Source organism: Sphaerodactylus townsendi, linkage group LG14 (assembly GCF_021028975.2).
Source record: "Sphaerodactylus townsendi isolate TG3544 linkage group LG14, MPM_Stown_v2.3, whole genome shotgun sequence".
NCBI lineage: Eukaryota > Metazoa > Chordata > Lepidosauria > Squamata > Sphaerodactylidae > Sphaerodactylus > Sphaerodactylus townsendi.
Genome location: NC_059438.1, coordinates 6094202 through 6120810, shown reverse-complemented (window position 1 = coordinate 6120810; position 26609 = coordinate 6094202). Strand labels below are relative to the sequence as shown.

Sequence of the window (26609 nt, the reverse complement as noted above, 5' to 3'; positions counted from 1 at the left end):
CTCTATGATTCTATGAAACGTCTGTCTTTTTTGTAATATTAACGAAAAACAATTTTTTAAAAAGATCTTGGCTGCAGCCCAGAATTGTGTGTATTCTAGCAGTTCCAGAAATAATTTTTGTCCACGGTTGAGAAAACAGCAATGCCCCAGGAAATAAGGAGGCGGTACTCAGGTCATGGAGGGAACTTCTTTGGGACAACTGCTATACAAAACAAACAAGAAAGTTGTAGGTATCAAAGTTGGGTCACAGTGGCAGTGAATGAAGCATTACCCTTACAGTGCTTCTTCAGATTTCTATAGACATGTCATGATTCTAGAGAGGTCGTCTGTAACAAACTGGAGCCGCAGTAAACATTCAATCTAATAACAAGATTAACTGGAGCCCATTTCATAAACCCTGATCTGGATAGCCCCAGGGTAAGCTCATCTTGAGCCAAAAGCTAAGCAGAGTAAGTCCTGGTTAGAACTTGGATGCGAGACCTCAAAGAAATACCAGGGTCACTATATAGAGCCGTGGTGGTGGACCTATGGCACTCCAGATGTTCATGGACTACAATTCCCATCAGCCCCTGCCAGCATGGCCAATTAGCCATGCTGGCAGGGGCTGATGCGAATTGTAGTCCATGAACATCTGGAGTGCCATAGGTTCACCACCACTGATATAGAGGAAAGCAATGGTAAACCAACTCTGAATGTCTCTGCCTTGAAAATCCTATGGGGTTGCCATAAGTCAGCTATGACTTGACAGCGCACACAGACACACGCTTCATAAGATGCATAAGCATGAAAGACTTTGGCCACAATAGTTAGCTCTTTTAACATGGCATGTTTGGGGGGTTTTTTGCCACAGACTGCTGCTGCAGTATAAATTGCATTCCGAGGGTTCTGGAAACCTCCTGACATTGTCAAGAGCTGTGTGTGCTTTCACATGCACTACTTACCCCAGACAGCTATTACAGTGCAGTTTTGCTTATTTTTGCAAAGCATTAGCAGAAAGCTGTGCAGGCAGGAAACTTCAGGCTTGAAAAGGGCTGTTTCCCTTCCTCTGAACCCAGAGTCCACCAGAATCGTGTTCTTTCCCCACGAGATAGGCAGGCTTCTGCTTTTCCTTTTCTTGCAATAAAGGATATCCTGCTCAATAAAAATTGTTCTTAGCAGAAGAGCACCAGTGAGTCTGCTCTACATTGACACTGAATCTTTCTGCATCTTTACGCACAAAGGACATTTTGTCTCAGGATTGCAATTCAGGCTCTCAACAGACTTGTTTTGTTTTGTCGAAAAGTTTCATCTAAGATGCTGTGACTGCGCAGGACCGCATGTGCGCCATACTTTACAGCTTGATAACAGTATCTTCGCAGTGATAGCTTTTTACAGCTGTCATGAGACTTCACAAGCCACCTCTTGCAGCACAGAGTGGGTGCAAAGAACAATGGGAATATACACCTCTGATAATAAGTCACGGGTTTTCCAATATTCTTCAACAGCCATTTCTTCACCCTTGATAGTTCTGCAAGAAAATCTTCCACCCCATCGCTTTAAAAAATAACTCTGAGGGAACCAAACATATTTTATGCAAGGAACGGTCAGTGTAAGCAAACCATAAAATGTTTATTTGGTTAGTTCATCAAACATCTTTAAGACAAATTAAATTTTGGTCTGCATACCCTTCTATAAAATAGTTCAAGTTTTCAATGAACCTCCAATACATAAAGCAAAGTGACTTTACTGTACACAAATCTCAGATCAAAATACAACACTCTTCGTTTCTCTTTACACGTTATAAAACCCGGTCAATACAAACTACATTAAAAAAGATAAAACACACTTTCACTTATCCTTAGTACAATATTACGCCACAATTTGCACAGTGGCTACGAAGCCCCAGAGCACAATCCATGTGCTTTAAATTAAAAACAAAAAAACACAAAACAGGAAACCCTTAACTTGCCCAACATGATACCGAACATGTAAACAAAGTGCTACTTAATCCAACGACCCATTTTTAATACGCATTTTTGCATCTGTAGATTATGTAAACTTGAAGTGTTACCAATGAGAAGAAAGGAATTCTGATTTTCTTTTATTGGTGGACAAGCAAGATGATTCACAGAAACATACCATTGGAGGGGAACGAGGGGTGAGTGAAATGATCCTTAAGCAAACGGACTCAGTACATCTCATGATCCAAACCCCTTCTTACAACTCCAGGATGTATTCAGAGTTCCCTTTTTTTCTTATAGAAATGAAGACAGACTCAACATCTGTAGAGTGTATGTGTGGGAAGAAAGGTCTGGAAGCCCTGACCATGCACTCGGTTCAAACAAACCATCTTCTCTCCTGCGGCAAGAACGGAAAAGACACCCATCTTCTGGGTTTGTTTGTTTGCTTTTGGAAGTGCTGCCATTTGAACAAAGGGTAAAAGGCCAAGTTGTGGGAAGTGCAGACTGACTCTTGCCTGTGGTATCACCCGCACCACCACTTCCAAATGCAGAAGAGTTCTGCAACATCTGCATGGTTGTTGTTTTTTAAAGATAAATGTATAAACTATCATTAGGGTTACCAACAGCCCAGAGAAAAATGTTTTGTCCCTTTAATGGGTTGTTGTTTACCAGATGACATCATTTACCTCTCATCCCATGAAAAGCTTCAACCGCCCATAAGCCTCTGTTAAAGGGACAGGGCATTTTCCTCCAGGCCTGTTTACAACCCTAACTATAGTGGTTTCTGCACAGCCCAAACATAACGGGCCGAGGAAGTTATTTATCCCATTTTGGGGAAGAACTTCGCACAGGGCTCTTCCCCAAACAGTGTTCAGCCCATTACATTTCCCTCAGCCCAGGTTTTCCAAAAAAATCACTAAATCTTTTGGAAGAAATCAAAGGACCCTCAGCCACCCGGACTGTTTGCAATTGCTTCCCGGAGGGTGAAATCTCCAGTGCAAAAGAAAACAGGGGAAACTGCTGTGCAGAAACCACCGACCAAATGTACAGAAAAGGGGCAAGGTCGTCAGGTTGAGCTAATCATATGCAGGATGGGATATTTGCAAAGGATGTTTCTGCAAGGTAAAAGTGAAGGTGGGCGAAGACAGACTCCTGCAACCGTTATTTAAAAATGTGACGTCTGTCTTTGCTTTATGAAGAGAAATGCAGGTACACAAGGTCATTCCCTACTGTTAGAGCAGAGAATTCCATAGTCCCTGCACATGCAGCATATTAGGTGCACCCTGGAGCCAGTGGATCAAGATTATTGTTTCCCTAAATGAGCAGTCAAGATTAAAAAAAACCCAGCTATGAATCAACACACTTGAAAAGCATATACAAGGAACACAGACAACACCACTTTGTCGTTACTCATTAAGACGACGTTTCATTGCAAAGCCCAGTTTTCACTAACCAATCACAAAGTGCCATTCAAATTGCACATTTTTCTTCTTCAAATATAAAAGAGTACAAGTTAGCATGCACGACATTCAAACTAGCCCAACCATATCTGTTCTTACGTAGGTGGGTTTTCTCCTAAGTCCAGGCTAGTATGAGATACAGAATCTCTGGAGCAACTAAAGCTGAAAAAATGAACTCCACGCTCATACTTAACGATGGGTTTGTTCAGATGCCATAATGTATATTGAGGAAGATCCCCTCCCCTCGCTAGTGAATGCAGGTGGAAAGTCACACTTTGAGTGGGGGGTAGAGGAAAGAGCACCGATGGAGAGGATAGTTTTCTCAACAGCTAAAAATAAAAATGAGGCAGAAGTGTGAAAACTCAGCCGCCAGTGCTAGTTAACCAGTGCAAGCAAGAACATGGGAACACCATACCCTTCAGCTTCCTTGAAAAGGGGGATTCCGCAAAAGTCTCCCTCCGCACAGACTCTGGGGAAGTGTCACCTCTCAATGACAGAAGAGACGGTGCGGTGTGCAGAAGGTCCCAAGGTTACCCCCCCCTGGCCTCCCCAGTTCAGGGCTCTGGAAGATTTTGGCCCAAGACCTTGAGAGCTGTCGCCAGTCAGAGTCATGTTGCCTGTCCATGGGTCTGACTCAGCATAAGGCAATTTTCATGCGTGGTTTCATAGATCCCAACCACACACATGCATTTTAGTGTTGCTTTCTGGCACGTCTGTTCAGCATTACGGCAAAAGTGTGGGAACGTGGCAGGACTAGCTGAGGTCCCTTGTGAGGGAAAGTATGGCATCTGAACAAGCCCTGTTGACCGAGTTGGCAAAACAAAAAAAACAAAAACAGGACAGTCACCTTGGAGGTCCACTGTTTAGATATTTCTCTTGGGTTTCTAGAGGATTGTGTATTAGCACTGACAACATCAAGGGGATTGTTATTAAATCTGGCAGTCTCTACCAGTCTTAGCACTGCAAACACTCTCATGGCGCTGAGCAAGCAACTGAAAGTACATCTGCAAAGAGTCACTGAAACTCAACCCCCAAATATACCCCTGCAATTAAGCGTTCCAATAAGCCTGTACGCAATTTAACCAAACGTTTCTTCAACAGCACCTAGTTGAACCTGCATACTAAAATCAATTGTGCTTTAACTGTGGAAGAGCAACATGCTTGGGGCTGCTGTCTCTAACATCTCGACTGATTCTGATTCCTAGACAGTCCCCTCGCTAGGTTAATCTCTAAGACAGGGGTGTCAAACATGCTGGATAAGCTCTCTCAAAGCAACACCCTCCCTCTGCTGCAGGCTCACCAGTCCAGTGCCTTTCTGGTAGCAGCCAAGGAAGCCACACACTCTTGGGTCTGGCCAAGTCACATGTATGTCACATCCAGCCCTCATAATGAATGAGTTTGACACCCCTGCTCTAAGACAATGACTACAGCAAGAAATTTTTGAAATTTAAGCATTCTGACCGTAAACATGAGTGGAAAGAACAAGTTCTCAGGAATATGAGTCACGTACAGTGATACGTTCTGCTTTTTGTAAATTGCTTGGGTCGGATATCCTCCTCAGCGATAACACCATATACTTCTGCCATTGCTCCTTACAGCTAATCTGTTAAAAGCCACGATTGCTTTCTACAATTCACTGCGCTGACACTAAGGATGTATAAAAGAAAAAAAATGAACACCCTGATGGAATCATCTGCCCTATGGAACTGGTGACCAAAAGCCCTGTTCCAAACCTCTGTGATGCTCCAAGTGCCTTTTAGTATTACTTAAATGTCTGCAGGAGTTAGGACTCGATCACTCTGTTTGCTACAGGGAAATGTTCCAAAACTGAAAAGCATTAGCTGCCCCTTAGCAGTTCAGATATAAGCAGCGTACGATGATGGAAAACGTGACTTCTTTTTCACTACGCCTGCAAACTCATGGCACAAGACATCTGATTGTTTTAAAAAACACATACAAATTCAATCAATGCAAACAAAAAAATAATTTTGAAATTATAAATCACAACGGTTATCCAGATACGGTGTGCTTTTCCTAGAAAAGGCCACTTTGACAAAGTTTGAAGAAACCGTATGTTTCCTTAAATAAATTGCACATCTGTTAAGAAACACTGTAGATGCATCGAAGAACAAGGACTATAAAAATAGCTTCTGGCTTGGCTATATGTGAGCAGCCATACAAACTCGTTATGTTTTCAATTAACAAAAACAAAGCAACGTATTTACATCGATCTCTTGGAGTCTACCTGTAAAGAAGGCTGAGGCTGACAGCACAAACAAGAGAAAATCAGGGCACGCAAACACCAATGGAAAGCTTTGCATCAACTTGAAGCTTTTATTTCAGCAAAAAAGCTTTCACAGACTAGAACGGAGGTCTTTAATGCTTCCAGATGCAGGACTTGCCTTTAAACACCCAGGTGGCAGCACAGGACCCGCTGAAATTCAAAATGCAACAGAAGTGACCGAAATCGTGTAACAAGAAGAGACGCCAGAGCTATGATCTCACTGTTGGGAGGGGGCAGGGTGGACTGGAAGCCCACAGTGTACTGGAGGACCAACTGACAGAGATGGGGGAATGGCCAGGCCAAGGCAGAAGGCAAAAGAAACTACATGTGTGGACGATGGAGGGGCGTGCATCCTGGAATCTGTTTGCTCTAAAAAGGAATCCTCCCCAAAGCTGAGTAACTTTACCTCAAGGTCCTCCTTTACCTCTCAGTGGGTATAAAAGGCAAGGTAGGATGTATGCTGACCGTATTCTCTGCATGCATGCATTAGTTCCAGGTCCCTCCAGAAAGCAGGAAAACAAAAACAAAAAAAGGGGTTCATGATCTTCCTTGGCTGAAGACTGGGTCTACAGCATACACCCACAGATGCACAAAGTGGCTCCTCAGAAGGTAGACACACAGAAATGTATGAAAAAGTTGTAAAGTAGCAGGGTCAAAGAGCCAAGCCATTGAAAAAGTTAAGAATAAACATTTTGCTACTCTTTACTGTGCCATTTCCCTTCCTGCTTCTCGACAATAGAGTAAAATAACTATCCCTCTGGAATGAACTGGGGAAAAAACCTAGTTGAACTCTGAGTTTATTTCAGTGGAACGTCACTTCCTTTGGATGGTGGTTTTTAACAACGCAGAAGTCAAGACTATGAATTTTATTCACTCTAAGTGAGCAAATATGGGAAGGAGGCTTAGTTCACATGGCCATAGTTCTCAGAAACTGAAACCGAAATGCTAAAAGAAAAACCAAACTTTCTAAAAATGCAGTTCAAATGCAACAGGCTGCAGAAAAATCAAGGTTTGTCAAATGTTATTATGCTAAAAACTTGGCTACCCTCAAATTAGCCCACAAGAGGCATACAGGCGAGTAGTCAAGGGATATTTCTCTTAACCATTTTGCGTGAAACAAAGGCCCCTTCCGCACATGCAGAATAATGCACTTTCAATCCACTTTCAATTCACTTTGCGGCTGGATTTTACTGTGCGGAATAGCAAAATCTCCTTGCAAACAATCATGAAAGTGGATTGAAAGTGCAAGATTCTATATGTGCGGAAGGGACCATAGAACCAACTTCCTTCAAGTTTACAAAAAAAAAACCCCTTCCCTTCCTGATCACCTGGGAATTATTATTAGTCACCAAAGGCAATCAGGCAAGTAACTACCATGCAGAATGGAAATGCTGGACACCCATAAAAGGTAGACCGAATGAAGCAATGGCAGTCTTTATATTAAGTCTTTATATTAAGACTCTAGGCAGGATCTAGAGTCTTAATATAAACCACAGCCTGTTACTTAGCTCTGAGTGACTGCCTCTTGCAAAAAAAAAAGGTGCAAATATTTAAACAGAGGCTTGTCTATAGCCCTTTCTAGTAACATAAAAAAGTTGCATAGTTCTGGAAGGAAGAGGGGAGAAGGAGACAGAGAAGATGTCTAGGCTTACTAAATTCTTCTCAAGGAAACTGCATCACCCTTGTAGTGGTTTTTCCTGGGTTTGTTTGGATGCTGGCCAAATGAGATGACTTCTAGTATTGAAGCTGGCCTCCTTAAAAGCTACCAAGCATCATCATCATCAAAGGAGGAGGAGGAGTTTGGATTTATACCCCACCTTTCTCTCCTGAGCTGGCATGGATACAATATAGATTTGCAAGAATTTATCCACCCTATGTACGAACCAGCTTCTGACAGGTGGGGTTTTCAGTGGTAGTCAAGAATTATCCATGGTAGTGTCTTTAAAAACAAAACAAAAAACCCACTTCAGAAAGACCAAAATGCTTTCACAAATGAGGTACGGGCATCCCAGTTTTAAGGGGATTCAGAAAGCTACAGCAAATATTGGCTATGAATCCTTGTTAGGTGTTCTGTTTTCTTTTGTCTTATCTGGTGAAGATAAGATACTTGTGTACTGGAACTGAAACAGAATGAAACAAAAGTGAACCTAGCAACTGTACAATTTTACCACGTCCTTCCTCTTTTTCTCACCTGTCATGAGTTTCAAGATTGGGCTTTAAATGATCAAAATATGACTGACTGAAGACAGCTTCAGCCACCCTAGCCTATCAGAGAAGCTAACAGAGCGGAAGATGCCATGCATATTTTTAGTGCCACCAGAATGAGACGAGGAATCAGAATTCATCAATCGGAGCTTATTATCACATGCTGAGAAAGGCACCCCTTTTCCTCCCTAGAACTGTGAGCAGCAGTACGACTTCTACCCAAATGAGAGAGAAAACAGCTCCTTCCTTCATGAGAAGAATTTTTGGCAAGCCTGACAATTTTTCATGTTTGTTCTTACTTAGCATGCTGCCTTGGCTGATGAAATATTTGGGGCAGGCAGCCTTTTACTTGGCAATTAGCTAGAGAAATTACAGGCTCCCATACAATAACTGAAATGGAACTGGCTGGCTACTTTGAGACGCTTGAGAAACGTCTCTGATTTCGTTAGGAGTGACTTTACAGAAATCTCCTTTGCATAAATAAAGCATTTCTACAATTTTACAGCAACAGAGAGACTGCAAAAGTCTTAATGTTCAATCAAAGGGAGCTTTTATACTCCGTGAAAGGTGTTCAGAAAAGAAAGAACAGAAGGAAAAGAGTGCTCACGAGGCAAAGCTGAAAATTAAACATGGAAAATAACACAAAAGGAACGAACAACTACCGTTCAAGAAACAGATGGATTCAAATATATCAAGCACAACATTCAGGAATTCTAAAGCAGGGCCAAAGTAGCACCGTTCAATACGCTTCAAGAACAAGGCTCTGGGTACTGAAAAAGAACAAAATGTGATCAGACGTGCCAAACAGAGTAAGCAAAGGTTATCTCTGCACATGTGTAAGTGATTCTTCTGCTTTTCCTGAGAAGCAAAAGCTGGACGTTTCTGCTTGTTTAACGTTGCTATAGTTAAATGTCAAAATTCAAGTGACAACACAGTTGTAAGGTTTTTCTTCAGCACAGCTGAAAAAAAGCCAAACATGATATAGGATGCTGAAGGTTACTTGTATTTCAAGGAACACACTCTCTCCCTCTAGTTAATACTTCAAGGCCTCACAGATCTACCCCTTTATGGAATACCGCCCATAGCTGGATTACCAAGTTCAAGCAAAGCCTATGAGATCCTGTTAATAAATCGGGAGATGAAGGGTAGAAGCAAATGCCAGACACCAACACTAGCTTGAGAATTCTTCACATAAAGCAATGCCTAGAAAGATCCATCCATGCTTTCTGCACCAAGTTTATCTTGAGTAATGTGAGAGTTTACATTCATGATCTCACGAAGTGACAACAAATGGGATTCTGATTTAAGCAGCAATGCACACATAGCTTAGCTGAATTGCCCTTGCTAGTTTTTGGCCTTGGGTAAAACTCTTATGAACCACACCAGAGAAATATCAGCCTGTTAGTTTACAGTAGCAGAAATCTCAGGGTGGTTTTGAAAAGCAGTTATCTCTAGGCCAAATGTAACCCTAATTCTTGTTTTTCCTTGGGGTGGGGTGGGGTGGGGCAGGTGTTGAGACAGCAGTGTAAGTGAAAAAACTGTGAGACACTAGGAGGGGAACTCTTTTTACTTATTCTAAAACATCAGAGCAATCTCCAGCCGAAAGGACTGGACATTACAGCCCCAGTAATAGAAATGTCCCTACATTAAGGAAGGGTTTCTTCTTGTTTTACTATACGACAACACAACCAGACCTTCACTCCCACCCCCAATCCATTGCTCTTTCTAAGCCCACTCACACTGCCCACAGCCACTTTTACATCTGAAACAAAAAACCTCAACACTGTTTCAGGAAATAGTCCTAGACCTAGGATATATATTGGGGGGGGGGGGGGGGATCTGAGGTACATTAACAGAAGATTCAGACCAGGTTTCTAATCAACTGATTTCAATCAAACAAGCACTCACGAAAACATCATTTCACTTCACCCAAAGGGTTTCAGTTGGATCTTGCAAAATGGAAGCCACAGGCAGCAGAGTGGAGCTAACGTCCAGTTGGGTTGCAGGGTCAAACTGAAAATGATTTCAATAATCTAGATTGGTCCATCAGCCTGTGGGAAGAATCCGAGCAACCCAATGAAACGGTCTACTCCTCTGTGTGTTTATTCAGAAGTAGGGCTGCTTGTGTCCCAGGAAGTTGACAAAAGTGCATAATAAATCTAAGATGTCTGTTACTTTTATAGCTGTTTGGGGGGTTTTTTGCCAGCACTTCTGCCCCAACTCTAAACCTCTTGGCAAAAAGGAAATGATGAAAAAATTGTATTTCCCTACTTAAATTTAAGGCTTTATTAGAGTATTAAAATATTGGAACGACCATAAAATTTTTAAGTGCTTGACAGAGTCAATTATCATACTCTTCAAAAAAAAAAGCTAATTTAGCATTATGAAAAATTAACATACCCTTAAGACATTAATCCATTGACTACAGTCTTATTAGGCACTTGGCGATGCTCACGCTATTAATTCACAATATTGTTAACAGATGGCAATGCTAGTCCTGCAGTCAAACACCAGTCTGGAGGATTATTAAATGGTCCAGCGGTATGTCTGGATACACCTTTGATAAGTCATGCTGAACCAAGTAAGCTTCAACAAAACTTACAGAGGGTATGTAATTCTTGCACAGTGAATCGGGAATAAGCGACAGCAAGCAGGTATTGGAGAGTACCAGCCAATGATATGGACTGGGGAAGAAACGGACATGATGTCACAGCACAGGTAGGAGGAGAAAAAAAGAACTTGACATGGGAACTTGACAGTGTCTAGTTCTACCTGAGAGCACCCAGTATTTCACCAGTTGAAGCCCCAAGTCTGAGTAACTAAAAAGCAGACTTCAGACTAAAAAGTCATCTTCTATTTGGCCAGTGCATGAAATGGGAGAATAAGTTGGTAGATCTGGGCCTCAGATCACTGTGTCTCAGAGAGGTACTTGCGTGCAGGCGGACTAGATTCTAAGATAGCCATTCTGATAGATCTCTGTTCAGTTCTGAATACAAACCTTAGTTGACACACACACTGCCTGAAAAACCAAAACACAGGGACATCTTGAACCAGCCCATGTTGTTCTCAGTGTATTATTATCCTTCTTTCTTCTTGTAACAACTGAAATATATCCAGAATATGTTTTTAGCCATATGGTTTAGGAAATGGTTTTGAAAATCAAAGGAGGGTGTTACAAATGGCAAGACGTAGGCTGGAAGCGATACCAGACTCTTCAAGCCATTATGGATGTCTTTTGCGCATATACTGAGATGTACACCCTTCCTCTCTGTTTGTCGATCCCTTAAAATAACTTGCACAGGGCATGATCCATTCCCCAGCAGATGCTGCCTGTGCATACACAACAGTTGGTGGCTGTTACCTGTAGTTCATCCACACCTTATACTTACAAATCCAGTCGCTCTCTCCTCCAACTTATGACTTACTACAATTAAGGACCCCCCCCAATGAGACTAACTACTGGCAGGCTGCACCCTCCGCAGACAAACAAGGAATGGAAGAGGGCAGCATTGCAGTGCCCACATAGGAATGGATCAGGCTCATGGTTTTAAATCTTTATATACATTAAAAGAAATAAAACAGTCAGCTACCATCCACTATTTATTTACATGCATGGCACTAGAATATTAATGGGACACCAAAGTGTCCATATGCACCACAGGTAGTGATGTTTCCCAAGGCAGCTATGGAGGATAAATTAAAACACACATGCGCGCACACAAAAACACACACAACACACTCTGGCAGAACCTTAGTTTAAAAATTTCAAGCATGCATCATGTTTATTTTTTTAAAAAATCCCACTAGTCGTTTTGCAGCTCAATGGTTTAAATACCTCAGTACTTTTAACTGAGGAAATCTGTAGTACCTGCATAGGGGAAACTACATTCTTGGCACTTAGAATTGGTTTCTGTTTGCTACTGCGTGCTGCAATGCATATGAGAGACAGAGGTTCAGTGCTTTTGGAATCTGCATACTGACAGTGACTGAGCACAGAAACTACATCTAAAACACTTTTATTTATTTGCACCAGAGGACACTGCTTAATGCAAGAGATAGCGTCTTTGCCCCCACCCACCCCTTTCAATAGGTTTCTTTCAATTAATTTCCTTAATGGTGTCTGGGCATTTGTGGAGAGAGAGCGCCCTTCAATTTTAAAAGATTTTTAAAAATGAATTATGGCTGCATTACTTATACCCAGATACATCTTCAGAGCTGATTATATGTTAATCAACAAATTTTGATAGTTTTGGGGGAAAGCGCATCAGACTAAGCACAAGATGAACAACTTAGTTTTGAGGCAAAGTCTGTAAATGTTAACCTGGGACTTGCTCACCCTCACAAGCAAAGCCTAAAATGGTGCTGTGATGGACAAGAGCCAGAAACCACCAGAGATCATGCTGCTCTTGAGACTCAGACACATTTGCTAAGCACGAATGCTCTCTGCTAGGCATTTCTGGAGGCCAGGGCCACTGGAATAAATGCAGCCTGCATTCAACACTTTTGAGGGCCAAAAGACATTTGAAGGCAGATTGTTCCAATACAAGCAAGTCCTATGAATCAAAGCAGGATAGTAAATGAACACTGCTTTGCAAAATCACTTGGCCATGAGTCATTTCTCTCTGTGGAGGCTCTGTGTTATCTGGCAGGAGAAAGACTGGATGGGGAGAAGTAATGGGTAGAAAAAGGTGATTTTGTATTTATATCCCACCTTTCTCTCCTGAAAGCTCCTTTCCCTTCCTCTCCCCACAACAGACATCTTGGGAGGTAGGTGGGGCTGAGAGAGTTCTGAAGAATTGTGACTAGCCCAAGGTCACCCAGCAGGAATGTAGGAGTGTGGAAACACATCTGGTTCACCAGATAAACCTCTGCTATCCAGGTGGAGGAGTGGGGAATCAAACCCAGATTAGAATCCACCTGCTCTTAACCACCACACCACGCTGGCTCACTGGGTGGAAGCTTTGCCAGTGGAGTCTTCCCATCTCTATTCCACTATTTTAGAAGTCTCCAACAGCATTTCAGACACATGAATCTACTGCCACTGTTTTTCGTCTGGGCCCAAAACCACAGTGACCCAATGTTCTGGTGTAGCTGTGACACACAAAGTACAACGAACAGCTACCCTAACACTGTCTGGGAATGGAACAGGGCAGTGGTTCAGTGGCATGCAGCATCTGCTTTGTGTGCAGAAGTTCTCAGTTTCAATCCCCGGCATTTCCAGGTAAATGGATCAGATAAGAGGTAACGTGAAAGTCCACTATCTGAGACTTTTAGGAGAGTTGATGCCAGTCAGAGTAGACAGTCCAGACACTTAAGGGACACATGATCTGACCCCGTTAAAAAGGCAGCTTCATATATTTATGTGCTGGCACACATTGAGCTACTGAGCTATCTTTCAAATCCCACTGGAAAAAGCTCACAAGCAATGCTAGCTGCATAGAAGCATACCAGTTTTGTTGGGTGTGTTGGTAAACCAGTATTAATCCAATCCCAACGACAGCCTTTCCCCCACTATGGCCTGTTGTGTTGGATGAATGTGTTTCACGACAATGCAGCAGTGCTAAGCAGCTCTACAATGGTTGCGCGATCCCAAATACTTTCTGCGCAGCAGCTTAAAGAATGAGCTTCATGTTCATAAACAAACAGCTTGAATTCAGCTACCACATTCTGCAGAGAAAGAGCAGCACAGTTTCTGGCCTAGATTTTCCATTTCCTTAACCTGCTTATTCCTCCTTGCCCCTGCGCCCGGCAATGATAACAATTTTTAAAAAAACATTCTACAAAGCTCCAAAGCGTGATGAAATGTCAGTGAAATTAAAGCAACATTCTTTCTTGCCAAGTCATCACGCTCCCAGCATAGAGGGCTTTTTGTGGCTTGATTCAATAAAAATAACATTCTCAATATAAAAGGTATGCTAAATTTTTACCATTAGCAAAAACACAAACATGACTGATGCAAAACACAGCTTTCATAATCACAAGCGTATGCAAATCATACTAGCATCTGACCATATGATAAAGGTGAAAGCCCCAACTCCCAATAAGCCATGGGGTGCTGCAAGTTTGCAGAATATATTCACAATAGAGTTGTTAAAAAAGAAACTTGCATCAACTTTACAAGAAACAGACACTTCAGACTATTCATAAGACTGCTGAAGATGGAAATAATAGCTTACAGTATTATAATAATGCATAGGGAAGCCCATTAGAATATGCAAATGTAATACTAAACTGAGTCACTTCCAATGCATTGGGCCAGAGGTTGCAAATCCAGTTAAAATCTGCAACAGTTTGCCTTGTCTTAAAGGGAATTTTTAACAAAAATTTGTTGCAGCTGCCAATCAGGAAACCCCTTTGGGTACACATAAGGTGTAGCAGTTCCTCTTTCTCCATCCCAGGTTCCTGGAATAGCCCTTCCTTTGGGTGGCTTGTAGGGTGTATGTGGGGGTGGGGGTAGATGCCCCATTGTATATTCAAGCCTAGCCATACGTTGTTCAAGGAAATGCTTATTTTATTTCAAGAAAATGGCCAGCGAGCAAAAAAAAAATGCCCAAACTCACACACATCAGAATCAGGCATACCTAGTGGCACAAATTAATGGAATAAAAACTTTTGTTTACTTAAGAGTTATTCTTTTCAGTCTTCTTATTAAAAACGAGGGGAAAAAATGATCCAGCCAAAGTTAATCACTTCTAAGCCTGACTGATTTCAGTGAGCGACAGAAGCATGTGTTTCAATGTGTCTCACTGAGATCAACGGGACTCAAAACTGTTTAAAGCTGCGGCTGGACTGTGCCCAAAGTTGGAATGTCTCCATCCATGGAGTTCAGGAATTGTCACATCAACGTCTTGTTGTAATTGTGCCCTTTCTTTAGTGTGTTATCCCTTTAAATCAGACCGAGTCCCTTTGGATTCAGGATAGCATAAACAAGATAAGCAACAAGTCCAACAAAGAAGACTGCTCAAGGACCCAAAATAGTTCAGAATGGGAAATATATCAATTATAATAATGTACAGTGCAAGAATAGGGTTTGAGACAACACAGAACGTTGCAGCTGCCTTTCTCCCGTTTTCTTTGTGATTGTTATAAACACCAGGTAACAAAATAAAATTTACAGTAGTGAGGTAAATTGTGTTCTACCAGCAGAAACTGTCTATGTATAATTCAATTAAATATTAATAGTCTGAGCAAAACCTACAAAAAACTGGAAAGAAAAAACTTCACCAATGGCATTTGAAAGGTCAGCAGTAGTCAAGGAGACTGTGCATTTGGAAGAAGTCATTTGTACACCAGCTTTCGATCCCCACAGGAGCTCTCCAAACTGACTCTTAAATTGTATTACCTTTTAATCGTTTTCTCTTCCCTCCTATCCCACCCAACCTCTACATCACCTAACGCTCCCTCTTCTTGACTTTTTTGTCTAGAACTTCCGTAAATATGTTCGGCTTGTGGTCAGCCAACAGCAACTTTCAAGTCATCTTGAAAGAAGAGACTCCTTACAGCACAGCTCTCCGAAACAGCAACATTTCTCAGGGCCACGTTAGCCCCGTCATAGCAACGGTGTGGCAGGTCTTGAAGGCCCAGCCCTCCCCCCTTTAAATGAGGACTGGATATTGCAGCATCTGAAATCCACACCGTGGCTGTACGGTGGCTCACATGTGACACCGTCTTAGATCGCTTGATTTTTACACAAGGTTTAAAGATAAAAAATCCTGTGTAATCATCTGTTTTATATTTGATTGTAACCCTTAGATCAGTTCAGTTTAGTCCATTTTAAATAGATTTTAAAAAAGATTCTTAGAAATGAAAAAAAAACCCACTGAAAATGACATATGTACAATTCTACTCTTTCAGGCACAGACCTTAAATTGTAAGGAAGGCCTGGTAAATAAAGGTGCGATTGCCCATCTCTCTCTCCAAAGTGGAGTCAACTGTCTCTTTTGTCAGACTAGTAAGATTGGTTTTCATACACTATTTTGAGCGTCATCAATGCTAACAAAGTTCAAGACAGTGCAGTTATGCAGAACGATTCCCCTTGGCGGAAATGCACCTCTCTTGTTTTCTCCCATTTTACTTAACCTATTTCTCTTTGTCAGAAGCAAAGGGACTCCTTCGCTAGCACGGTTTAGTATCTTTAGATAAATAGAACTGAAGGCGTCTCCTTGGCCAGTTGCCAAAGCATGACAGCTCGCCCACAAATACGTCGAGGCTTAAGCATTTAAGCAGTTGTGTGTTTTTAAAAAAAACAAAGTTAGAACAGTTACCATACCCAAGCTGAGCATACAGTCTAATTTTCTGATGCAAGATGTTTTGTTTCTTCTGTAGATAAAGCTATGTTGTTATGGTGGACCCTCTCAAGACGTTCTCATCTCCTCGGCTTTCCAGAGATGTCTCAAGGAGAGGGAACACGAATGCGGAACAGCCCTTGCTGGAGTTGTAGTCGGAAGAGTTTGCAGTTTGCAATACGTAACGCTGCACAGCCGGTACGGCGAAGATCCGAAGGGAATAGCGGCTTTGTGTGGTGCCAAGTCCCGGTACTTCTTTTAAACTCTCGAACGTAATCATAGTTGGTACCTTTTGTAAACGACATTTGATTCTTTAGGATTCAACAGTATTTAAGAAATAGCTTTACCCAATAAAATCAATGCTATTTTTAAAGGAAACTCATGGGGCAAAGGTGGGTGGACAGTGAATTAAAAAAGAAAATGCAAAGAAAACTCAAAGCCAACAATGTTTTGCTTCTTACACTTTTGTTATTGTGAGAAGTTCTATTGCAAAAAATATGTAGCTCCCTCCCCAAGATAATGTGAAATTGATTTACATATCCTATTTACACTGCACCTTTCCCGTACTGTGACCTTAAATAGCTATTTAAAAAGAGAGAAGTGATATCTATCTAGATCTGGATATTTTAAGGAAATCTTTTTTTAAAAAACAGGATTAAGATACACAGGAGTCATTCAAACACTAATACCTTTCCACCTTTAAGACAAAAGGTTTGTAACTGTTGAACTTGTAGAAAAATCCTCAAGGCCCAGATGTAATGCACGACAGCTTTAAAGTGGACAGCTTTAAAACTTACAGAAGAGACGCTACTTTGACATTTCACCCACCCTTTTGGGAAGCCGCCAGAAGGATGTCTAGCAATGGCATCATAGGAGACAAATGTAACTTTAAAAAATGCACAGCGGGAAAAAAAAGTTTCTGTTTAGTTTCTAACCTGTGTCAAGGTCTCCAATCACATAAATGCTAGCTCCAATGGGCACAGCTCCATAGACAAATGAAGAGCTAGCTGGGATGCATAAGTTCTGATCATTCAAGTAGATCCACCTGCAAGTAAAGGCAATGTGTAAAGTGTGGCAAGAATCATTTGTTCAATGAAGACAGGCACTTGTGAAGATATACCTGTTGCACATTTTCACATACCCAAGGCCAAGCACAAAGTGTGAGGTATTTTATTTTCAGAAGCATACAACATCAACATGCAATGCAATCCTATTTGTATTTATATGGAAGTAAGTACTGACATATATCTGGTGTTCTCCTAAGAAAGTATGTTTAGGATTGGCCTCTGTGGCTGGAATCAACTGGCTGTTGTGGGTTTGCCCTGGAAACACATCTTACCGTGACATGCCCCTGAAGATGCCAGCCATAGATGCAGGCGAAATATTAGAAGCAGAAACTACCAGACCATGGCCACACAGTCTAGAAACCCACAAGAGCCATGTTTAGGACTATAGCTCTACAGAAGACTTGCACCTTTCTAAGTGCACTGAAGTTAAATGGTGTCAAAGAGTATAATTCTGCTCAGGGCCACCTTGCTAGGGATCAATCGCAAATGGGTCCACTCAGAGATGAAGTCCTGTGTTATTCAGTGGGGCTCACTTCCAGGAAAATATTCTTAGGATTGCAGTTACAAGAGTGTGATTTCCCCACTGCTCTATGTTGCACTTGGGAGGTGCGTTTCTGTACAGTTCCTGGGCAGGAATCCAGGAAGTAAAAAGTTTGAACATCACTGTTCTAGATATAAGTGGTACCAAAATGGACAATGGACAATACAAACCCAGACTTAAGTAATTCTTTGATCACTCTGACAGGAGCATTTGGATTTCTACCCAGGGAACTGAGAAAGGACCAGGCCATCTGCCATCTGACAAAGGGAGCTTTGACTCTTGAAAGCACAGACCCCCCCCGACCCCCCCCCCAAATCTGATTGGTCTCTAAAGTGCTACTGGGCTCAAGTCTTAGCTCTTCTACTGCAGGCCCACATGGATACTCTCCTGAAGTCATTTGTACGCCTTGTACTTGAACCACCAATCTTGTAGAATAGCACCCTCTTCTGGTTTCCAGTAGTATACATGCTATCACAACTAAAGGTGGTTACAGAACACAAACACGTACTTAAAAATCTGGCTTATCGTTTGAAGCATTCCCCCTCACGCCCGATTTTAGATAAACTATGCAAATAAAGGGATGCATCGACTGCACTTTTGGTAAAAGGAAGCTATTCCACTATCTCAAAGAAATACTGTCATTTATGAAATTGGATGAATCTTAAGAGGGGAGGATCCACAGGTCCCAGGCAGGCAAAAGTACCCCAAATTCAGTCCCTGCCATCGCTAGTTTAAGGACCATGGACAGCAGGGCTGGGAAAGACCTCTGCCTTTGACCTTGGCAAGCTGTTTCTCATCAGGGCAGACTGGGGGTTTTCAATCAGCCTTTTCAATCAGCCTCACTCTATCCCCCTCTTTAATCACAGCCCTTTTCCGTGTCGCTTTTGCCAATGATCCTTTTTTGGAGGTTAAAGGGGCTGCGCTCTCCTTTTTTCACAAGCAGAAAATCCAACTGGATCAAATGATTGCTGATTTTAGAAAACCACTGAAAGTCATCAGTTCTTTGAAATTAACAGCTATACCAGGGATACTTCAAAATATTCTCTGGGAAACCATGAAAACTGTTTTACGTGACATTCTCAATGTTGATGTTTCCGGGAATAAGAAGTAATAAGGGGATGCCAGAAAACACATTCTTAAAGAAGATGAAAAAGGTGGGTTTTATATCCTGCTTTTCTCTACTGGAAGGTGACTCAAAGCGGCTTCCAATCACCTTCCCCCTAACAACAGGCACCTTGTGATGTAGGTGGTGCGGAGGGAGTTCTGAGAAAACTGTGACTAACCCAAGGTCACCCAGTAGGCTGCTTATGGAGGAGCGGGAAAATCAAACTCAGTTCTCCAGAACAGTCTGCTACTTTTAACTACCATGCCATGCTGGTAATCTAATATTGTGAGGGGGAAAACATTAAAACTCTCTAGCTTCTCTCTTGCTGGATCCACCCCTTGATTGCTAGCTTGATTCAGCACAAGACAGTTTCATATATTCTGTTGTATTAGTGTATTAGTTGTATTAAATTTCAGGGCACAAACAGATGAAGCAGATGTATTTTAAAAGGTTACTAGAAGAACTATGCAAATAAAGCTGTAGAATTTAGTTAGCTGAAAACAGACTACAGGGAAAACAGACTGATTTGCATCCACTCTTCTGTTAGTGAACAGAACCTCCAAGTTGTCACCTTTTAAATTCATCATGATAGAATTCCGATTTGCACGTCACCATTTCACTGGACTGATTATCGTCTCGACTTCTCACTCCGCCAAAGACATAGAGCTCTGAAGCCACACCGCACGCCACTGCTCCAAACCTAACAAAAGAAAACTTTTCTTTAGAAAGCGTATATGCTGTCTTTCCAGAGAACGTGCTCAAGGCAGTTCATGAAGTACAACACAATAAAATCATAAAATGGCATAAGCGCTATTAAAATGAACTATTCAAAACCCAATCAGAGTACAAAAGCAGCAAAAGGAGTTTAACAGGCAAGGGAAAGGCCCGTCTTCCCTCTCAGCAAGAAGCAGAATTCAACAAAAGTATGTATTATGAAGATTTAGCTTCAAATTTATTGTGCAAATAGGATTTTTTTTAAAAAAATCACACATTGACATAAAGACTGTACATTTTGATGGGACGTTTCTGAAACCTGGAAACTTCCAATTATGCGGTGGGAGCAGAGCTGCATGGGGAGAAAGGACAAAGCATGCAACCGCAGCAAACCAGGTTTATGTCCATCATGTCTAAATGCAGCCACTGTACAGTTAGGGAGGGACTGCCCCCTCAGGGAATCCTTTTTGATATGAAGATCTGTAAGTGCACCTGTCCCTGTATTATTCTATCAAATACTGGAAGAGCTACGAGACTGATGTGAAGCACATTTTGAGTAACCCAGACCATACTGAACATGTTACCAACCTTCTCTCTCTCAAAGGACAGATGGCAGTCCATTGCTGGGTCCTTGGATCATAACATTCGACGGATTCGAAAAGTTTGCCGTAAGACCCACCGCCCATTGCATAGATTTTCTTTTTCATAGCTGCATAACAACCAATCTGTTAAAAAAAAATGTAGCTTTCATGCCCAGTAACATTTCATTTAGAAGAGACGACACGATATAAGTTTTAACCATAACAACAACAAAAAAAACAACAGAAGCAATTGCCCTTTCAAAATAATTTACAAATTGGGAAAAGAGAAAAGAAAAGTTTGCCCTCTGATGTGCATTAACCAGGCTAGTTCCTAAGCGGCATGCCATCCCTAATAGCATTCATACAGAAAAATACATCAGCCTATCAGGTAAATTCTTGGGAGAAACAACTGTTATCCAGAGAACACTTGATTTTGATGGAACTAACAATGCTCTGCATCTCCTTAGGATCTATCTACCTTTCTGTTCTGCCTGGTAAAAGAGTTCACCCTTACCAATAAATATCACTAATCTCATTTGGTGTATGTAAGATTGATGCAGTGACTGCCAATGATACTGAAAGGGGAGTGGAGAAAAATAGAATCATAGAGTTGGAAGAGACCCCAACAGCCATCAAGTCCAACCCCCTGCCATGCAGGAACACATAATCAAAGCACTCCTGACAGATGGCCATCCAGTCTCTGTTTAAAAATCTCCAAAGAAGCAGACTCCACCACCAGTGAATTCCACTGTCGAACAGCCATTACTGTCAGGAAGTTTTTTCTGATGTTTAGGTGGAATCTCTCTTCCTTCACTTTGAACCCACTACTCCTGGTCCTAGTTCTGGAGCAGCAGGAAACAAATTTGCTCCCTCACCAACATGACATCCCTTCCAATATTTAAACATCGCTATCATGTCACATCTTAACATCCGGGTTAGCTTCCACTAGAACACCAATTATAAATGAATTTTACTTTGGTTGAATGTTAAAAAAGGAACAAAGTAGTGACTACTTGTTTGCACTGATATAACAGGCTCGAACAGAACGAAACATAAAACTTCTGGAGCTGTGGGAAATTTAAGTGGGACAGATATGAAGTGCACCACCTTCTGCAAGCTCCCTTCTCCACACACCTAAAAGCTCTGGCGCAAACAGTCCAGAGGGCTGCCCTGACTACAACTGAGATAACATTCTTCCCCAGTGTCAACCTCTGTTCTTGACTTTCCAGTAAGTCTTTATTCCAGCTGTGCTACTGAACTGCAAGAGAGGTTTGGCCATGGAGAGGTTAGCTAGCAAGAGCCACCCCAGATGCTATGTCTTAATTCCCATGTGCGTGAGGTTATAGAAAGACTCCTTAGGAATAAAATGGGGTTATCAGTAATATACCTCATAGAGCTGTTGTGAGAATGATTGAGTCTGCACTGACCCAAATAATTCCTGGTCCAAATCCAACCTCAGTCATAAAGCTACAGTCTTAAAACAAAGTGCCTTCTCATTCTTGGCCTCATACTTACAAAATGGGAAGTAGTGCTGGCCTATCTTACAGGCTTGCAACAAGGACTTCTTAGACTTCTAATATGAAAAGTCTAAGAAGTCCTTACTGCAAGCCTGTAAGGTAGGTCAGCATTACTTCCCATTTTGTATAAAGCCAAGAATGAGACTATATATATCACAACAACAAATAAGTGCTGAAAATGTTTCACGTCCATGAAGAAAAGCAGCAGATAAACAAGAATCCAGACGCTGGGAAACACTTGATATATTACAGGCGGAAATAGGATTCAAGCACCTGTGAAACCAGGCACAGAATCAGATACCCAAAACATGGCAGTGGTTTTTGAAAGTCCTACCTTCCTAATCATCGTCAGGTCTGGTTGCTTTGTCCACGTCCTGTTATAAATGTCATAGGACTCCATGGAGATGAGCTCCCGCTCCCCATCCTCACCTCCCAGAACATATAACACGCCATCAATCTCCATTAAACCAAAGTTGTGCCGTGCCTATTAGAGAACAGTGAAAAAAAAATTAAGGTTTGCATTGGCAATAAAAAAGAATTTAACAGATTTTTGTTAATAAGGAAAATGACTACATGAAGGTCTGATCAATGCAAATTCAACTCAGTAGAGGGCACTACTGTTTTGTTTATTTTGATACTTATGCCCTGCTTTGCTCCCCAAATGTCCCTAGTCGGCCTCTGCGCTCAGCAGAGGCTGATATGCTGGTGGTCCCGGGCCCCTCTATGATCCGGCTGGCCTCTACCCAGACCAGGGCCTTTAGTGCCCTGGCCCCTACCTAGTGGAACAACCTCCCCCCGACCTAGAACAGTTCCACAGGGCCTGTAAGACGTTGTTCTGCCGGGCTTTTGGTGAGGCCGGCCGGTGAGGTGCCATCCCTACACACTTTTCCACCTTGAATTACTTGACTGCCGTACGACTGGGCTACTGATATTGCTGATACTGTTGATTAGATCTGTGCTGTTGGAGATACTGAATGTTTTAAATTGTTTTAACTGAAATGTAATTTATTTCCTTTATTGGGGTATATGGATGTGTTTGTTTAATTTGTACACCACCCGGAGCCCTTAGGGGATAGGGCAGCATATTAAATCGAACTCATAAATAAAAATAAAATTTAAAAGTGGTTTACAGCATCATTCTCTCTTCCTTCATTTTATCCTCACAATAATAATCCTGGGAGCAGATTAGGCTGAAAGAGAACGACTTGCAAAAGGTTATTCCATGGGCAGAGCAGGCATCTGAACGTGGGTCTCCCCGATCCCAGCAGGCCAACACTAACCACTCTAACTCTAAGCAACAAACTTGCCTCATTCATTGGTGTCAGAGGGCTCCACGAATTTGTATCTGGATCATACTTCTCCCCAGAACCCAAAGTAACTTTGTTATCATCTTGACCTCCAAGTACAAACAGAAACCCTTCTGAAAAACAGAACACACAACGATGTCAAAACTCAAGCAGAATAAATTAACCCTGCAGAATAAATTAAGCTGCTATAAGGTTTATAAATATCAGGCACTAAGGATCTTGGCTGTTACAATACACTTAGCCTTAGCACTCCTTCTTAGCTTTTCAGGGCCACCAAGATAGGCCAAATTATTGATATCAAGACCTGGCTCAGAATTAAACACTTTTTTGGCCTAATGACCCCCAGTTCAAAATGTAAAGTAGGAGAAGCTTTTTCCTTCTGCATTAATCACAAGAACATACAGAGCAAAGCTCCACTGAAGTTCTGAGGTGGAGCATTCTTTTAAAAAACCGTTTTCAAAGTTATCTGCCTAATAGCATTTCTAAGGCTGCAACAATACTTTGTAAGTATACAATTTTGCGATTTAATTTTTTTTAAAAAAATCAGCTCTTATTCATTTTAGAAAGCTACTTGGACTCTTGTATTTAATACAACACAGAAAGGAACGAGCTTGTAATTTTTCAATTGCAAGTTTAGAGAAATGACATTTGGCAAATTCTATGACGCAGATATAATGTGGCCAAGGATTCTAAGAGGCTAGTGAATGTTACATCCATCTGAAATGCTTTTGTATGTGGGCAGGTCATGGGAGGATTTTTGCTAATTTTTCCAGAGTCTATTGATCCAGAAGATCCCTTTTGAAATAGGGAGGGGGCATAAAGTGAAGGCTGCAAGGCCCAAATGTACGTTGGGTCTGTTATATAAAAACCTTTATTTAGTCAGGAATCTTCTCCTGTTGGGTTTCTTTAAAAAATAGGCAATAACATTAGTTTTGTCTCTTTTGCGTGAAAGACAAGCATTTGTTTACCAGCTGAAAGAACACCGTGATTAATCCTGGGTGAACTCAGAGGGGCCAGTTCTATCCAGAGTTGTCTGTTTGGATCATACAGAGGGCACATACATCGCACAGTTGCTGACGGCTTCCGGGAACTAAAATAAAGAGAAAAGTAAATAAAGTAAGTAAACTCAGTTGTAACTCAGTTGACTACCATAGGTGTATTTCTGATTATATGCTTGTAAAATAACCTAGAGCTTTGCCACTGAAAGTCAGTTGCCACTATACAGATAACCCTCAGCTCTATATTTCACAAACTAACCCCAGAAATAGATGTCTCTATAATAAACCAGTGTTTGAAAGCAAGTTCAGAGAAACAGCATTTGGCAAGTGCTATACCGCTAAATTTACTTTCTAGATTAGAGAAAAGAATCTAAGTTTATGAGTATCTGGGAACACCTGACAGACTTGACATACTTTTTGTTTAAAATGGAAGAAATATACTTATGATTTGGGGTTTTGAGGACGGGAGAACAGAGGAAGAATGGTATTCCAAAGCTTTAGATTTAGCTGAACAGAGAAAACACGGCCACACTCTTCCCACACCTAGAAGAATGGAAAACCACCAAACACCCCTGCGTGTCCAGATTCGTTATTGCACCTCCTCCCTGGTTCTGGTATTGCTTTACTTACTTTATTTACTTTTTTTATCATTTTAAATGTAGTTTTAAATTACTCAAATGTCTTTTTATGTGCACTGACTTGGGGACTGGGTGGAAAGGCAGCATTAAAATGTTTTAAATAAAATGTTTTAAATAAACACTCCACACACACACGCTGCCAAAATCTGAAACACTGCACCTGGACAACTTACACTCTTTCTTCACCGCCAACAGTCACAATGCACTCCGAATATCCTCTGGGTTTAAAGGAGGCTAGCATTGCCTCCCCTTGTTGTGGTGGCATGAGCGGAATGTTGTTACATTCTTTGACGATCTCCCGTACCAACGGCTCGCTCATCATTTGCTCACGCAAGTAAGCAGAGTCCAGCCCAGATACCCAGACAGCTGACATGACATCCTTCATGTGAACCTAAAAAGGCACGAAGAACTTTTCAAAACACAATTATAAAACAAATTAAGTATTTCAGCCTGCAGCTTTCAGGAAAAGTTTGCTTCCTGGAGAAGGAGTGGCATAATGGTTAAGAGCAGGTGTACTCTAATCTGGAGGAACCGAGTTTGATTCCCATTGAGTCTCCTACAGGAGAGAAAGGGGGGGGTATAAATCCAACTCTTCTTCTTCTTAAAACCCATGGTTGTGCTAAAGTTACAGTTATAGTGTTGGCACAGGAGGATAAATAAGTACCAGCAAAAAGCTGGAAGTGTGGGAAGGCAGCATGACATAGCCCGATTTTGTCAGATCTCAAAAGCTAAGTAGGGTTGGTACTGGGATGGGAGACTGCCAAGAAAGACACTGCAGAGGGAGGCAATAGGAAACCACCTCTGCCTCTCACTTGCCAAGTCGGTTACAACTTGATGGCACAAACATATGGAAGAAACTGGAATGTGGACATGACAGCAAAGGAAAGACTTTCACACTAGCCAGGGCTGTGTATGTGCTGCAGTTCTGCAGAAGTGCAAAATATTGTGCATTGAAGAGCAAATTTCCCAATCATCTCAAATCCCTTTTTTTAAAGTGCATTCCTAGTGTTACCTAGGAAGGGTGTAATCAATGCTGAAAGAAATCTCAAAAGCCAGTAGAATGTAAGTTAAGGTTTCCAGTGGCTGAAACAGAACCAGGCGACTCCTTATTCTTTCCACAAACAGCAGAGTTATGCAAATCAGCAAACACTCCCAAATAGGTTATAAATAGAAAAGGTAGGTTCAGAGGGAAGCTGCATTGGTCTACAATAGAACAGCAGATTCAAGTAAAATATTCAAGACCAATAACGTTTTCAGGGCAGAATCTTTTGAGAGTCTTTTTGCACCTGATAAAGGGGGCTTTGACTCCCGAAAGCTTAGACCTCAAAATCTCGTTCCCTAAGATGCCACTGGACTTGCACCTGAATTTTAGAAAATCTGTAAATCAGCTCAATCTTTTGAATTTATACAGGCTAGGCACATAACCTTTTCTTTCCCAGTGTTGAATGCACACCTTCCCTGTAGCATCACTCAACTGCAGCAACCAAAATCATTTCAATCCGAAGTGCCCAGGAATGACCAAGGGCGGAGAAATCATTCTCCAACAGTTTTGCACAGTTCAGTGATTCCACCTTCTCACCTTTCTTAATTCAGAATCATGGCCGATCCATCTCAGGACTGCTTCAAAAACATGTCTTTCGTTCCCAACGTTGAGCTTCTCCAAGGACAGCACTTCTTTTAACTTCTGAGGATTTAGTTCCAAGAACTCCTCTGAACTACTGACGTCCCGGAAGTGGGTTTCCAGGTATTCTGAAGCGAGGTAATGCACATGATGCAAGGAATAGTGCAGGGCAAAGTCCCGGATTCCAATACAGTTCTCAGCAGCAATGCAGCCTTCGAGGAACTCGCAGCACAGGGTTTTTAAGTCTGTAAGCAGCAGGAGGTCAGCGGCTTGTACTACGTCCTGGATAGTGTCTTCATTTAGCTTGATCTGCAAAAAAACCCAAAAAACTTGTAAGTTACAGCTG

The 26609-nt window shown here is 41.7% G+C and overlaps 1 protein-coding gene and 1 long non-coding RNA gene across 2 annotated transcripts in view; both read right to left on the bottom strand.

The window, feature by feature from the left end:
- Positions 1-1583: 1583 nt before the first annotated feature.
- Positions 1584-12680, bottom strand: LOC125443605. Its single transcript, XR_007246150.1, has 2 exons — positions 2506-12680; positions 1584-2448 (listed from the first exon to the last, which is right to left on the bottom strand). It is a non-coding gene; the product is annotated as an uncharacterized LOC125443605 (long non-coding RNA).
- Positions 12681-13793: 1113 nt separating this feature from the next.
- GAN (gigaxonin) overlaps positions 13794-26609 on the bottom strand; it is a 28540-nt gene continuing 15724 nt past the window's right edge. Inside the window, exons 3-11 of the mRNA XM_048515188.1 lie at positions 26222-26572; positions 24816-25033; positions 23975-24096; positions 23007-23119; positions 22034-22183; positions 20190-20326; positions 19459-19587; positions 17110-17219; positions 13794-16463 (exon numbers count right to left, since the gene is read on the bottom strand). Coding sequence (XP_048371145.1) covers positions 16282-16463; positions 17110-17219; positions 19459-19587; positions 20190-20326; positions 22034-22183; positions 23007-23119; positions 23975-24096; positions 24816-25033; positions 26222-26572 — 1512 coding nt within the window. The 3' untranslated portion in view covers positions 13794-16281. The remainder of the gene's footprint in view (positions 16464-17109; positions 17220-19458; positions 19588-20189; positions 20327-22033; positions 22184-23006; positions 23120-23974; positions 24097-24815; positions 25034-26221; positions 26573-26609) is intronic.